The 14,906-nt window shown below is 42.1% G+C and overlaps 1 protein-coding gene across 1 annotated transcript in view; it reads left to right on the plus strand.

Annotated features, from left to right (window-relative positions):
* The window catches only part of LOC144511709 (titin-like), a 33,939-nt gene that overhangs the window by 15,624 nt on the left and 3,409 nt on the right, over positions 1-14,906 (plus strand). The window contains exons 4-10 of the mRNA XM_078241934.1: positions 794-1,102; positions 3,788-4,111; positions 4,781-5,089; positions 7,771-8,094; positions 8,763-9,071; positions 12,428-12,751; positions 13,420-13,728. Coding sequence (XP_078098060.1) covers positions 794-1,102; positions 3,788-4,111; positions 4,781-5,089; positions 7,771-8,094; positions 8,763-9,071; positions 12,428-12,751; positions 13,420-13,728 — 2,208 coding nt within the window. The remainder of the gene's footprint in view (positions 1-793; positions 1,103-3,787; positions 4,112-4,780; positions 5,090-7,770; positions 8,095-8,762; positions 9,072-12,427; positions 12,752-13,419; positions 13,729-14,906) is intronic.

The following is a 14,906-nucleotide window of genomic DNA, read 5'->3' on the forward strand; positions in this document are numbered from 1 at the left end:
GGAGAATTCTTTGGACCTTCTTTGGAATACTGTTCCCCGTGTCGAGTGGGGGCCCCGATGTCTATGGGGTGGGACCTCCTGTCTGTGGGTAGTAGGGGCGGGAGGAGTTTGTGTATGCATTGGGGTGGAGACTGTGAATTGGGGGCTTGGGCATTGTTGCTGTGGGGGTGGGAGTGGGAATGCCACAGTGATGGTGGAGATGGGCTGGAGTTGGTCACCCTGACCCTTCTGCGGAATAGGTGGAGTGCCCTAACCTTTGAGTAGTAGGATGTTGAGGGGAGGATCACCCTCTATGTGAGAGGTGGCCCCCTTGTTCACTGGGGGCTCTGATGTCCACGGGGTGGGGCCTGATATCTGTGGCAGTGTCGGGGTGGGGGGGGGGGGGGTGCGGGAGGGTTTCTATCTGAACGTTCACATCAACTTTAAAAATGGTGCCCAAATCTCTATGGAGACGGCCTTGCCAGCTCAATCAGGCCCCGCCCCATCAGAGTGACAGCACAGGCCACGCCCCCTGATTTTTTTGGGACAATGTCTTGGGATCTGGTGGGAAAACCTGGCTGTCTTTCTGGAGAGAAAATCACCAGTTTTCAGTCCCAACCTGACAATTTGCATTTTTTCTGGAAAGTTCCACCTATGATATTAATGTTCCCAACATCTCAAACAAGGAGGTATTCAATTGCATTGGAAGATGTAATGGAGATTTCTCTGAACACAGTGAAAATTCCTGTTGAAATAAATCTGTTTGTATTCAACAATTATTTTCAGTTCAATTTTTGACCTGTTGTCTTTTCAGCTGCAAGTGCATCGTGGGCAAAAAATAATGTAACAGGAGTTTTGGGAAGATCGATCACTATAGATTGTCACTATGACAAATTGTCTCAGTCACATGTGAAATATTGGAGTCGTCAGTGCTCTGTTTTGGTAAAATCAGACGATCCAGATGGACGGCGAGGGAGAATGTCGATCACAGATAACAAGACACAAGGATTTTTTGTTGTTACTATGGAGGATCTTCACTCAGAAGATGCAGGATGGTACAGCTGCGGTATTGATAAGCCTGGCCTCCTTTCAATATTTCCTGTAAAGCTACAAATATCTGACGGTACATTGTTCTCAGTGATTATCTTTATTACTCTTGACTGAAATGTCTGATCGGTGCTTTATCTGGGAGGAGACATTGGCAGCTCCGATATCCCGAGGCTCTGCAGCAGTGCAGAGTCTGGCAGCTAGAGGGCAGTTAGCACAATGGTTATGTTGGAGGAATTGTAATTCAGAGGCCCAGAGTAATGATCCAGAGAGATGGGGTCAGATTTATAGTACCTTGGACACTGCTCTCCTGGCTAAGAAATTTGTATGGACCCCACTCTTGCTCCCGATGCCTGGACAATAGACCTTGACCACTTCCCAGATACTCACCAGATACTCACCATCAGCTCACTTCTTCCCCTGTTGTAAATTCCTTCAGCTCATTAAACCTCCACACTCGGTTGAAGGCAGACTCCAGTGCTGGTTGCACTGAGAATGTCGGAATTTATATTTGCAAAAACAAAGGGATTGGGTACAAAAAGACCATTTCAAGCCAGTTTCCCCAATTAACTGTTCCAGTGGCTGCCAGCGGATAGCTTCTATCTCCCAGCTTCCGCCCTTTAGATGAGACTTAGGGGGGGAATTTTCCCATTCCGCTCGCCATGGAAATCGTAGCATGCGGGTGATGAACCATGCAAACATCGGTTGACGTCGGGCGAGAGTTTCTGGTCTCGCTCGACCGAAGCAGTAAAATCCCATCCTTAACTTGAAACAGTACTCACACTTAAATGTTAAATGGTACTTATTGTTAAATGTTAAATACTATTGCTAAATTGAGTAGAGTAATTGTAGATTGTTGTTTGCAAGATTGGAAAATGTGAGGGAAAGTCATTGCATGGTCCTTTCAAAAAGTGGTGCTTTTACTGTGCTTAGAGAGTTAATAAAAAATGCAAGTACACATAGAGTGCCCAAAATGAAACATTAGTATCAGAAGGCCAAGGAGCAGTGTTACCAAGGCAACAGTGTGTCAGGCATTTGAATTATTTGAATTCCTCCAATCAATTTGAATTCGGCACTTAGGTACCAAGAACCTATTAAATTTAAATCCAATGGTTTTGGCAACCTAGGACCAATCCTATTGTGGGGATATTGATATGCCATCACAGGTATAAAAGGAAGGGGGCAGTTTGACAAAAGCAGAGAGCAACTGCCAACTGCCAGAATTAAAGCTCTTAGTTCAGCTCTCAGCTCTGAAGAGAGAGAGAGAGAACTGCTGGCTCTCATCGCCTCATTGGTGGCTTAAGAGAAAGCACCATCTCAATAGGGAAGATACCAAAGCGGACAGGAGTTCCAGACAGAAGAATCAACTGAATAGGCCCAGAATATTCCTGAAGACACCAAACCTGGTTATAATTGTGAGAGTGACCAAATTTTAGTTTGTTAATGAGTGGGAATTGTATTTATCTGAAGAGCATTCCATTCGAATCATGTTTCATTTGGTTTGTTAACAGTTTAGTTCACTTGTTCATTGTGTGTTAGCCACATAAATTGTTACTTGTGACTTTGGAGACGGTGTCTCGGAGTTATTTTGATTTAACCACTGAGAGTTGCGAAAGAGCAGAGCGTAACACTTCACAATCACTTTTACAGATTGTGAGGTGAGGTACTCCTCTTTGAGTGGTTAGGTGTTATTTCTCAGCGGGTGGGGGGATCCACCTCTGCTTCATAACAATACAAGTACAAACAATGGCCGGAATTTCCCAACCTCATCCGTTGACCAGATTCTCCGGTCCCGCTGCTGTGAATGGAGATTTGGCTCAGCTCCAAATTCTCAGTTCTCACTGGCAGTGGGGGCAGGTTATTTGATATCAGAGAATTCTGGCCAATATTAAATTTTTTGCAAGATATTTAAGCCTTTGTCATCTCAGGAAATATCCACAGTCTATCGCAGGTCACACTCCAATGCTTGTCACTAACTAATCTGCTATCATGAATATCTGTTCTCCTAGACAGCAATCTATAGATACCACCCACAATCGGCCAAGCTCCCACTGCCATCTCACTCTCTCGAACACTCTCCCTTCCTCCTCACACCCTGGATGAGTTATAGAAATATGGTTAATAATATGAAAGTATTTAATTTTTTGGTCATTCTGAAGGTTAAAGTTGTTAAATATTTTTAAATGTGAAATGGTACTCACTGTTAAATGTTAAATACAAATACAAACAATGGCTGGAAAACACCAAACGCGTCCTCAGCTGGAATTATCCAGTCCCGCTGCTGCGAATGGAGATTTGGCTGAGCGCCAAATTCCCTATTCCAACTGGCAGCAGGGGCGGATCACTCGATATCGGAGATTACAGGTCAAGATTAGATATTTTAGAAAGATATGTAAGTCTCCATTATCTCAGCAAACATCCACAGTCTATCGCAGGTCGCACTCCACTGCTTGTGACTAACTAATCTGCTATCATGAATGTGTACTGTCCGTGACAGCAATCAATAGATACTACCTGCATTCGGCCAAGCTCCCACTGCCATCTCTCTCTCTCTCTCTAACACTTTGCCTTCCTCCTCACACCCTTGTTGAGGTGTAGAAATATTGGTAATATGAAACTATTTAACTCTTTGGTCATCCTAAATTTAAAGTTTTAACGTTTAAATTTGAAGGTTTTTTTAATTAGAGTCACAAGTAGGCTTAGATTAACACTGCAATGAAGTTCCGGTGAAAATCCGTCAATGATTGTCTTTTTCCCACAGAACCCTTGTCTGTTCCTGAACTTAGATTTTTATCACCACCAAATGCCACATGTTTTGGGGGCTCAGTGTCCGTCTCCTGTGAGTCTGTCCAGGGATCACTTCCCATTCAGTACACATGGTACGAAAATACCACATCTGAAGATTCAAAGACCTCTGACACCAATAAACTGGATCTACATTGTCAATCCTTCAAACAGCAACATCATCAATATTACTGCACAGCCTCAAATAACCAGGGAGGAAAATCCAGTGAAATGGTTACAGTGTCAGTGATCCACATTTCAGAGAATGACTGCAGTTATTTAACACAAATCAGCAACATTGGTAAATATCACTTTAAGTTTCAAAAACCTCAACTAATTTTTAAATTAATGTCTGTCTGAATTGCTCACGGGTTTAGTTCTATTGGTCGTTCAAAGCAATTTTAATAATAATAGAATTGCATTTTTTTTCGCTTTTCACATCTTCAGGGCAGTTTTAAAGTCAGTTCTGGTCAATGCTGGAACTGAATCAGAGCCATTGTTGTGATGTAGGAAGCTCAGCACCAATTTGAGAGCAATAAGCTCCCTCAAGGAGCAATGCGATCATTTGCAGACAATCTGCTGTCTGACAATTGCTGTTTGAGAATATAATAATTCCAGGAGCCGGCTGGGAAGGAACCGCGCTTCTATTGTACAAAATGAAAATAAAAAATCACCACACACCTGTGGGTGACCACAACAGGTCCCAACCAGGACTAAAAGATTAATGGACCCTCTCAAGGTCTTGCTTTATAAAGGGCATGGTATACAATCTCAATATGGTTGTCTAATTATCAATCTGCAGGGAGCACATATTCAATGATACCAACGATCTCAAACAAGGAAGTATCCAATTGCATTAGAAGATGTATTGGAGAGATTTCTCTGAACACAGTGGTAAATCCTATTGAAATATATCTGTTTGTATGAAGCAATTATTTTCAGTTCAATTTTTGACCTATTGTCTTTTCAGCTCCGAGTGCATTGTGGGCAAAAAATAATGTAACAGGAGTTTTGGGAAGATCGATCACTATAGATTGTCACTATGACAATTTGTCTCAGTCACATGTGAAATCTTGGAGTCGTCAGTGCTCTGTTTTGGTAAAATCAGACGATCCAGATGGACGGCGAGGGAGAATGTCGATCACAGATAACAAGACACAAGGATTTTTTGTTGTTACTATGGAGGATCTTCACTCAGAAGATGCAGGATGGTACAGCTGTGGTATTGATAAGCCCGGCCTCCTTTCAATATTTCCTGTAAAGCTACAAATATCTGATGGTACATTGTTCTCAGTGATTATCTTTATTCCTCTCGACTGAAATGTCTGATCGGTGCTTTATCTGGGAGGAGACATTGACAGCTCCGATATCCCGAGGCGCCGCAGCAGTGCAGAGTCTGGCAGCTAGAGGGCAGTTAGAACAATGGTTATATTGGAGGAATTGTAATTCAGAGGCCTAGAGTAATGATCCAGAGAGATGGGATCAGATTTATAGCACCATGGACACTGCTCTCCTGGCTAAGAAATTTGTATGGACCCCAACCTTGCTCCCGATGCCTGGACAATAGACCTTGGCCACTTCCCGGATACTCACCAGATACTCACCAACAGCTCACTTCTTCCCCTGTCGTAAATTCCTTCAGCTCATTAAACCTCCACACTCGGTTGAAGGCAGACTCCAGTGCTGGTTGCACTGCGAATGCCTGAATTTATATTTTCAAAACAAAGGGATTGGGTACAAAAAGACCATTTCAACCAGTTTCCCCAATTAATTATTTCAGTGGCTGCCAGCGGATAGCTTCTATCTCCCAGCTTATGCCCTTTAGATGAGACTTAGGGGGGGAATTTTCCCATTCCGCTCGCCATGGAAATCGTAGCATGCAGGTGCTGAACCATGCAAACATCGGTTGACGTCGGGCGAGAGTTTCTGGTCTCGCTCGACCGAAGCAGTAAAATCCCATCCTAATCTTGAAAAAGTACTCACACTTAAATGTTAAATGGTACTTACTGTTAAATGTTAAATACTATTGCTAAATTGAGTAGAGTAATTGTAGATTGTTGTTTGCAAGATTGGAAAATGTGAGGGAAAGTCATTGCATGGTCCTTTCAAAAAGTGGTGCTTTTACTGTGCTTAGAGAGTTAATAAAAAATGCAAGTACACATAGAGTGCCCAAAATGAAACATTTGTATCAGAAGGCCAAGGAGCAGTGTTACCAAGGCAACAGGGTGTCAGGCATTTGAATTATTTGAGTTCCTCCAATCAATTTGAATTATGCACTTAGGTCCCAAGAACCTGTTAAATTTAAATCCAATGGTTTTGGCCACCTAGGACCAATCCTATTGTGAGGATATTGATATGCCATCACACGTATAAAAGGAAGGGGGCAGTTTGACAAAAGCAGAGAGCAACTGCCAACTGCCAGAATTAAAGCTCTTAGTTCAGCTCTCAGCTCTGAAGAGAGAGAGAGAACTGCTGGCTCTCATCGCCTCATTGATGGCTTAAGAGAAAGCACCATCTCAATAGGGAAGATACCAAAGCGGACAGAAGTTCCAGACAGAAGAATCAACTGAAAAGGCCCAGAATATTTCTGAAGACACCAAACCTGGTTAGAATTGTGAGAGTGAGCAAATCTTAGTTTGTTAATGAGTGGGAATTGTATTTATCTGAAGAGCATTCCATTCGAATCATGTTTTATTTGGTTTGTTAACAGTTTAGTCAACTTGTTCATTGTTAGTTAGCCACATAAATTGTTACCCTGTGATTTTGGAGACAGTGTCTCAGAGTTATTTTGATTTAACCACTGAGAGTTGCGAAAGAGCAGAGCGTAACACTTCACAATCACTTTTACAGATTGTGAGGTGAGGTACTCGTCTTTGAGTGGTTAGGTGTTAGTTCTCAGCGGGTGGGGGGATCCACCTCTGCTTCATAACAATACAAGTACAAACAATGGCCGGAATTTCCCAACCTCATCCATGGACCAGATTCTCCGGTCCCGCTGCTGTGAATGGAGATTTGGCTCAGCTCCAAATTCTCAGTTCTCACTGGCAGTGGGGGCAGGTTATTTGATATCAGAGAATTCTGGCCAATATTAGATTTTTTGCAAGATATTTAAGCCTTTGTCATCTCAGGAAATATCCACAGTCTATCGCAGGTCACACTGCAATGCTTGTCACTAACTAATCTGCTATCATGAATATCTGTTCTCCCAGACAGCAATCTATAGATACCACCCACAATCGGCCAAGCTCCCACTGCCATCTCACTCTCTCGAACACTCTCCCTTCCTCCTCACACCCTGGATGAGTTATAGAAATATGGGTAATAATATGAAAGTATTTAATTTTTTGGTCATTCTGAAGTTTAAAGTTGTTAAATATTTTTAAATGTGAAATGGTACTCACTGTTAAATGTTAAATACAAATACAAACAATGGCTGGAAAACACCAAACACGTCCTCAGCTGGAATTATCCAGCCCGCTGCTGCGAATGGAGATTTGGCTGAGCGCCAAATTCCCTATTCCAACTGGCAGCAGGGGCGGATCACTCGATATCGGAGATTACAGGTCAAGATTAGATTTTTTAGAAAGATATATAAGTCTTCATTATCTCAGCAAACATCCACAGTCTATCGCAGGTCGCACTCCAATGCTTGTTACTAACTAATCTGCTATCATGAATGTGTACTGTCCGTGACAGCAAGCAACAGATACTACCTGCATTCGGCCAAGCTCCCACTGCCATCTCTCTCTCTCTCTCTAACACTTTGCCTTCCTCCTCACACCCTTGATGAGGTGTAGAAATATTGGTAATATGAAACTATTTAATTCTTTGGTCATTCTAAATTTAAAGTTTTAACGTTTAAATTTGAAGGTTTTTTTAATTAGAGTCACAAGTAGGCTTAGATTAACACTGCAATGAAGTTCCGGTGAAAATCCGTCAATGATTGTCTTTTTCCCACAGAACCCTTGTCTGTTCCTGAACTTAGATTTTTATCACCACCAAATGCCACATGTTCTGGGGGCTCAGTGTCCGTCTCCTGTGAGTCTGTCCAGGGATCACTTCCCATTCAGTACACATGGTACGAAAATACCACATCTGAAGATTCAAAGATCTCTGACACCAATAAACTGGATCTACATTGTCAATCCTTCACACAGCAACATCATCAATATTACTGCACAGCCTCAAATAACCAGGGAGAAAAATCCAGTGAAATGGTTACAGTGTCAGTGATCCACATTTCAGAGAATGATTGCAGTTATGTGACACAAATCAGCAACATTGGTAACTATCACTTTAAGTTTCAAAAATGTCAACTAATTTTTAAATTAATGTCTGTCTGAATTGCTCACGGGTTTAGTTCTATTGGTCGTTCAAAACAATTTTAATAATAATAGAATTGCATTTTTTTTTGCTTTTCACATCTTCAGGACAGTTTTAAAGTCAGTTCTGGTCAATGCTGGAACTGAATCAGAGCCATTGTTGTGATGTAGGAAGCTCAGTACCAATTTGAGAGCAATAAGCTCCCTCAAAGAGCAATGTGATCATGAGCAGACAATCTGCTGTCTGACAATTGCTGTTTGAGAATATAATAATTCCAGGAGCCGGCTGGGAAGGAACCGCGCTTCTATTGTACAAAATGAAAATAAAGAATCACCACACACCTGTGGTAACCACAACAGGTCCCAACCAGGACTAAAAGATTAATGGACCCTCTCAAGGTCTTGCTTTATAAAGCGCATGCTATACAATCTCAATATGGTTGCTTAATTATCAATCTGCAGGGAGCACATATTCTATGATACCAACGGTCTCAAACAAGGAAGTATCCAATTGCATTAGAAGATGTATTGGAGAGATTTCTCTGAACACAGTGGTAATTCCAATTGAAATATATCTGTTGGTATGAAGCAATTATTTTCAGTTCAATTTTTGACCTGTTGTCTTTTCAGCTCCGAGTGCATTGTGGGCAAAAAATAATGTAACAGGAGTTTTGGGAAGATCGATCACTATAGATTGTCACTATGACAAATTGTCTCAGTCACATGTGAAATATTGGAGTCGTCAGTGCTCTGTTTTGGTAAAATCAGACGATCCAGATGGACGGCGAGGGAGAATGTCGATCACAGATAACAAGACACAAGGATTTTTTGTTGTTACTATGGAGGATCTTCACTCAGAAGATGCAGGATGGTACAGCTGTGGAATTGATAAGCCCGGCCTCCTTTCAATATTTCCTGTAAAGCTACAAATATCTGACGGTACATTGTTCTCAGTGATTATCTTTATTCCTCTTGACTGAAATGTCTGATCGGTGCTTTATCTGGGAGGAGACATTGACAGCTCCGATATCCCAAGGCTCCGCAGCAGTGCAGAGTCTGGCAGCTAGAGGGCAGTTAGAACAATGATTATGTTGGAGGAATTGTAATTCAGAGGCCCAGAGTAATGATCCAGAGAGATGGGGTCAGATTTATTGTACCTTGGACACTGCTCTCCTGGCTAAGAAATTTGTATGGACCCCACCCTTGCTCCCGATGCCTGGACAATAGACCTTGACCACTTCCCGGATACTCACCAGATACTCACCATCAGCTCACTTCTTCCCCTGTTGTAAATTCCTTCAGCTCATTAAACCTCCACACTCGGTTGAAGGCAGACTCCAGTGCTGGTTGCACTGAGAATGTCTGAATTTATATTTTCAAAAACAAAGGGATTGGGTACAAAAAGACCATTTCAAGCCAGTTTCCCCAATTAACTGTTCCAGTGGCTGCCAGCGGATAGCTTCTATCTCCCAGCTTCCGCCCTTTAGATGAGACTTAGGGGGGGAATTTTCCCATTCCGCTCGCCATGGAAATTGTAGCATGCGGGTGATGAACCATGCAAACATCGGTTGACGTCGGGCGAGAGTTTCTGGTCTCGCTCGACCGAAGCAGTAAAATCCCATCCTAAACTTGAAACAGTACTCACACTTAAATGTTAAATGGTACTTATTGTTAAATGTTAAATACTATTGCTAAATTGAGTAGAGTAATTGTAGATTGTTGTTTGCAAGATTGGAAAATGTGAGGGAAAGTCATTGCATGGTCCTTTCAAAAAGTAGTACTTTTACTGTGCTTAGAGAGTTAATAAAAAATGCAAGTACACATAGAGTGCCCAAAATGAAACATTTGTATCAGAAGGCCAAGGAGCAGTGTTACCAAGGCAACAGGGTGTCAGGCATTTGAATTATTTGAATTCCTCCAATCAATTTGAATTCGGCACTTAGGTACCAAGAACCTATTAAATTTAAATCCAATGGTTTTGGCAACCTAGGACCAATCCTATTGTGGGGATATTGATATGCCATCACAGGTATAAAAGGAAGGGGGCAGTTTGACAAAAGCAGAGAGCAACTGCCAACTGCCAGAATTAAAGCTCTTAGTTCAGCTCTCAGCTCTGAAGAGAGAGAGAGAGAGAGAACTGCTGGCTCTCATCGCCTCATTGATGGCTTAAGAGAAAGCACCATCTCAATAGGGAAGATACCAAAGCGGACAGGAGTTCCAGACAGAAGAATCAACTGAATAGGCCCAGAATATTCCTGAAGACACCAAACCTGGTTATAATTGTGAGAGTGACCAAATTTTAGTTTGTTAATGAGTGGGAATTGTATTTATCTGAAGAGCATTCCATTCGAATCATGTTTTATTTGGTTTGTTAACAGTTTAGTTAACTTGTTCATTGTGTGTTAGCCACATAAATTGTTACCCTGTGACTTTGGATTCGGTGTCTCAGAGTTATTTTGATTTAACCACTGAGAGTTGCGAAAGAGCAGAGCGTAACACTTCACAATCACTTTTACAGATTGTGAGGTGAGGTACTCCTCTTTGAGTGGTTAGGTGTTAGTTCTCAGCGGGTGGGGGGATCCACCTCTGCTCCATAACAATACAAGTACAAACAATGGCCGGATTTTCCCAACCTCATCCATGGACCAGATTCTCCGGTCCCGCTGCTGTGAATGGAGATTTGGCTCAGCTCCAAATTCTCAGTTCTCACTGGCAGTGGGGGCAGGTTATTTGATATCAGAGAATTCTGGCCAATATCAGATTTTTTGCAAGATATTTAAGCCTTTGTCATCTCAGGAAATATCCATAGTCTATCGCAGGTCACACTGCAATGCTTGTCACTAACTAATCTGCTATCATGAATATCTGTTCTCCCAGACAGCAATCTATAGATACCACCCACAATCGGCCAAGCTCCCACTGCCATCTCACTCTCTCGAACACTCTCCCTTCCTCCTCACACCCTGGATGAGTTATAGAAATATGGGTAATAATATGAAAGTATTTAATTTTTTGGTCATTCTGAAGTTTAAAGTTGTTAAATATTTTTAAATGTGAAATGGTACTCACTGTTAAATGTTAAATACAAATACAAACAATGGCTGGAAAACACCAAACGCGTCCTCAGCTGGAATTATCCAGTCTCGCTGCTGCGAATGGAGATTTGGCTGAGCGCCAATTTCCCTATTCCAACTGGCAGCAGGGGCGGATCACTCGATATCGGAGATTACAGGTCAAGATTAGATTTTCTAGAAAGATATTTAAGTCTCCATTATCTCAGCAAACATCCACAGTCTATCGCAGGTCGCACTCCAATGCTTGTTACTAACTAATCTGCTATCATGAGTCCAAAGATGTGCGGGTGAGGTTGATTGGCCAGGTTACAACTTGCCCCTTAGAGTCCTGAGATGCGTAGGTTAGAGGGATTAGCAGGTAAATATGTGGGGGTAGGGCCTGGGTGGGATTGTGGTTGGTACAGACTCGATGGGCCGAATGGCCTCCTTCTGCATTGTAGGGTTTCTATGAATGTCTACTGTCCGTTACAGCAAGCAACAGATACTACCTGCATTTGGCCAAGCTCCCACTGCCATCTCTCTCTCTCTCTCTAACATTCTCCCTTCCTCCTCACACCATGGATAAGTTATAGAAATATGGGTAATAATATTAAAGTATTTAATTTTTTGGTCATTCTGAAGTTTAAAGTTGTTAAATATTTTTAAATGTGAAATGGTACTCACTGTTAAATGTTAAATACAAATACAAACAATGGCTGGAAAACACCAAACGCGTCCTCAGCTGGAATTATCCAGTCCCGCTGCTGTGAATGGAGATTTGGCTGAGCGCCAAATTCCCTATTCCAACTGGCAGCAGGGGCGGATCTCTCGATATCAGAGATTTCAGGTCAAGATTAGATTTATTCAAAAGATATTTAAGTCTCCATTATCTCAGCAAACATCCACAGTCTATCGCAGGTCGCACTCCAATGCTTGTTACTAACTAATCTGCTATCATGAATATCTGCTGTCCGTGACAGCAAGCAATAGATACTACCTGCATTCGGCCAAGCTCCCACTGCCATCTCTCTCTCTCTCTAACACTTTCTCTTCCTCCTCACACCCTGGATGAGGTGTAGAACTATTGGTAACATAAAACTATTGAATTCTTTGGTCATTCTAAATTTAAAGTTTTAACGTTTAAATTTGAAGGTTTTTTAAATTAGAGTCACAAGTAGGCTTACATTAACACTGCAATGAAGTTCCTGTGAAAAGCCGTCAATGATTGTCTTTTTCACACAGAACCCGTGTCTGTTCCTGAACTTAAATTTCTATCACCACCAAATGCCTCATGTTCTGGGGGCTCAATGTCCGTCTCCTGTGAGTCTGTCCAGGGATCGCTTCCCATTCAGTACACATGGTATGAAAAGACCCCGTCTGAAGACTCAAAGATCTCTGACACCAATAAACTGGATCTACATTGTCAATCCTTCACACAGCAACATCATCAATATTACTGCACAGCCTCAAATCACCAGGGAGAAAAATCCAGTGAAATGGTTACAGTGTCAGTGATCCACATTTCAGAGAATGATTGCAGTTATGTGACACAAATCAGCAACATTGGTAACTATCACTTTAAGCTTCAAACAATTCAACTATTTTTTAAATTAATGTCTGTCTGAATTGCTCACGGGTTTAGTTCTATTGGTCGTTCAAAACAATTTTAATAAAAATAGAATTCCATTTTTTTTCGCTTCTCACATATTCAGGACAGTTTTAAAGTCCGTTCTGGTCAATGCTGGAACTGATTCAGAGCCATTGCTGTGATGTAGGAAGCTCAGCACCAATTTGTGAGCAATAAGCTCCCTCAAGGAGCAATGTGATCATGAGCAGACAATCTGCTGTCTGACAATTGCTGTTTGAGAATATAATAACTCCAGGAGTCGGATGTGAAGGAACCGTGCTTCTATTGTACAAAATGAAAATAAAGAATTACCACACACCCCTGGTGACCACAACAGGTCCCAACAAGGACTAAAAGATCAATGGACCCTCTCAAGGTCTTGCTTTATAAAGGGCATGGTATACAATCTCAATGTGGTTGTCCAATTATCAATCCGCGGGGAGCACATATTCAATGATACCAACGATCTCAAACAAGGAAGTATCCAATTGCAATAGAAGATGTACTGGAGAGATTTCTCTGAATACAGTAGTAATTCCTCTTGAAATAAATCTGTTTGTATGAAGCAATTATTTTCAGTTCAATTTTTGACCTCTTGTCTTTTCAGCTTCAAGTGCATTGTGGGCAAAAAATAATGTAACAGGGGTTTTGGGAAGATCGATCACTATAGATTGTCACTATGACAAATTGTCCCAGTCACATGTGAAATCTTGGAGTCGTCAGTGCTCTGTTTTGGTAAAATCAGACGATCCAGATGGACGGCGAGGGAGAATATCGATCACAGATCACAAGACACAAGGATTATTTGTTGTTACTATGGAGGATCTTCACTCAGGAGATGCAGGATGGTACAGCTGTGGTATTGATAAGCCCGGCCTCCTTTCTATATTTCCTGTAAAGCTACAAATATCTGACGGTACATTGTTCTCAGTGATTATCTTTATTCCTCTCGACTGAAATGTCTGATCGGTGCTTTATCTGGGAGGAGACATTGACAGCTCCGTTATCCCGAGGCTCCGCAGCAGTGCAGAGTCTGGCAGCTAGAGGGCAGTTAGAACAATGATCATGTTGGAGGAATTGTAATTCAGAGGCCCAGAGTAATGATCCAGAGAGATGGGATCAGATTTATTGTACCTTGGAACCTGCTCTCCTGGCTAAGAAATTTGTATGGACCCCACCCTTGCTCCCGATGCCTGGACAATAGACCTTGACCGCTTCCCGGATACTCACCAGATACTCACCAACAGCTCACTTCTTCCCCTGTTGTAAATTCCTTCAGCTCATTAAACCTCCACAATCGGTTGAAGGCAGACTCCAGTGCTGATTGCATTGAGAATGTCTGAATTGATATGTTCAAAAACAAATAGACTCAGTACAAAAAGACCAGTTCAAGCCAGTTTCCCGAATTAACTATTCCAGTTGCTGCCAGCGGATAGCTTCTATCTCCCAGCTCATGCCCTTTGGATGATACTTCCATCGGAATTTTACTGCCTCACCCGCCACTGTATCGGGACTGGTGTGGGGCAGACTCAAGGGTGTTGACCTTGGGCGGGGTATTTTGGTCTCGCTCATTCGAGTCCATAAAACCCCACCCTCAACTTGAAACAGTACTGACACTTAAATGTTAAATGGTACTTACTGTTAAATTTTAAATACAAATACAAACAATGGCTGGAATTCACCAAACTCCACAGCTGGAATCATCCAGTCCCGCTGCTGTGAATGGAGATTTGGCCGAGCGCCAATTTCCCTCTTCCAACTGGCAGCAGGGGCGGATCGCTCGATATCGGAGAATTCAGGTCGAGATTAGATTTTTGGAAAGATATTTAAGTCGCCGTTAGCTCAGCAAACATCCACAGTCTATCTCAGGTCACACTCCAATGCTTGTCACCAACTGTCCATGACAGCAATCAATAGATACTACCTGCATTCGGCCAAGCTCCCACTGCCATCTCTCTCTCTCTCCAACACTTTCCCTTCCTCCTCACACCCTGGATGAGTTGTAGAAATATTGGTAACATGAAACTATTTAATTTTTTGGTCATTCTAAAGTTCAAAGTTTTGAAGTTTAAAGTTAAACATTTATTCAATCAT

Source organism: Mustelus asterias, chromosome 25 (genome assembly GCF_964213995.1).
Source record: "Mustelus asterias chromosome 25, sMusAst1.hap1.1, whole genome shotgun sequence".
In the NCBI taxonomy this organism is placed as follows: domain Eukaryota; kingdom Metazoa; phylum Chordata; class Chondrichthyes; order Carcharhiniformes; family Triakidae; genus Mustelus; species Mustelus asterias.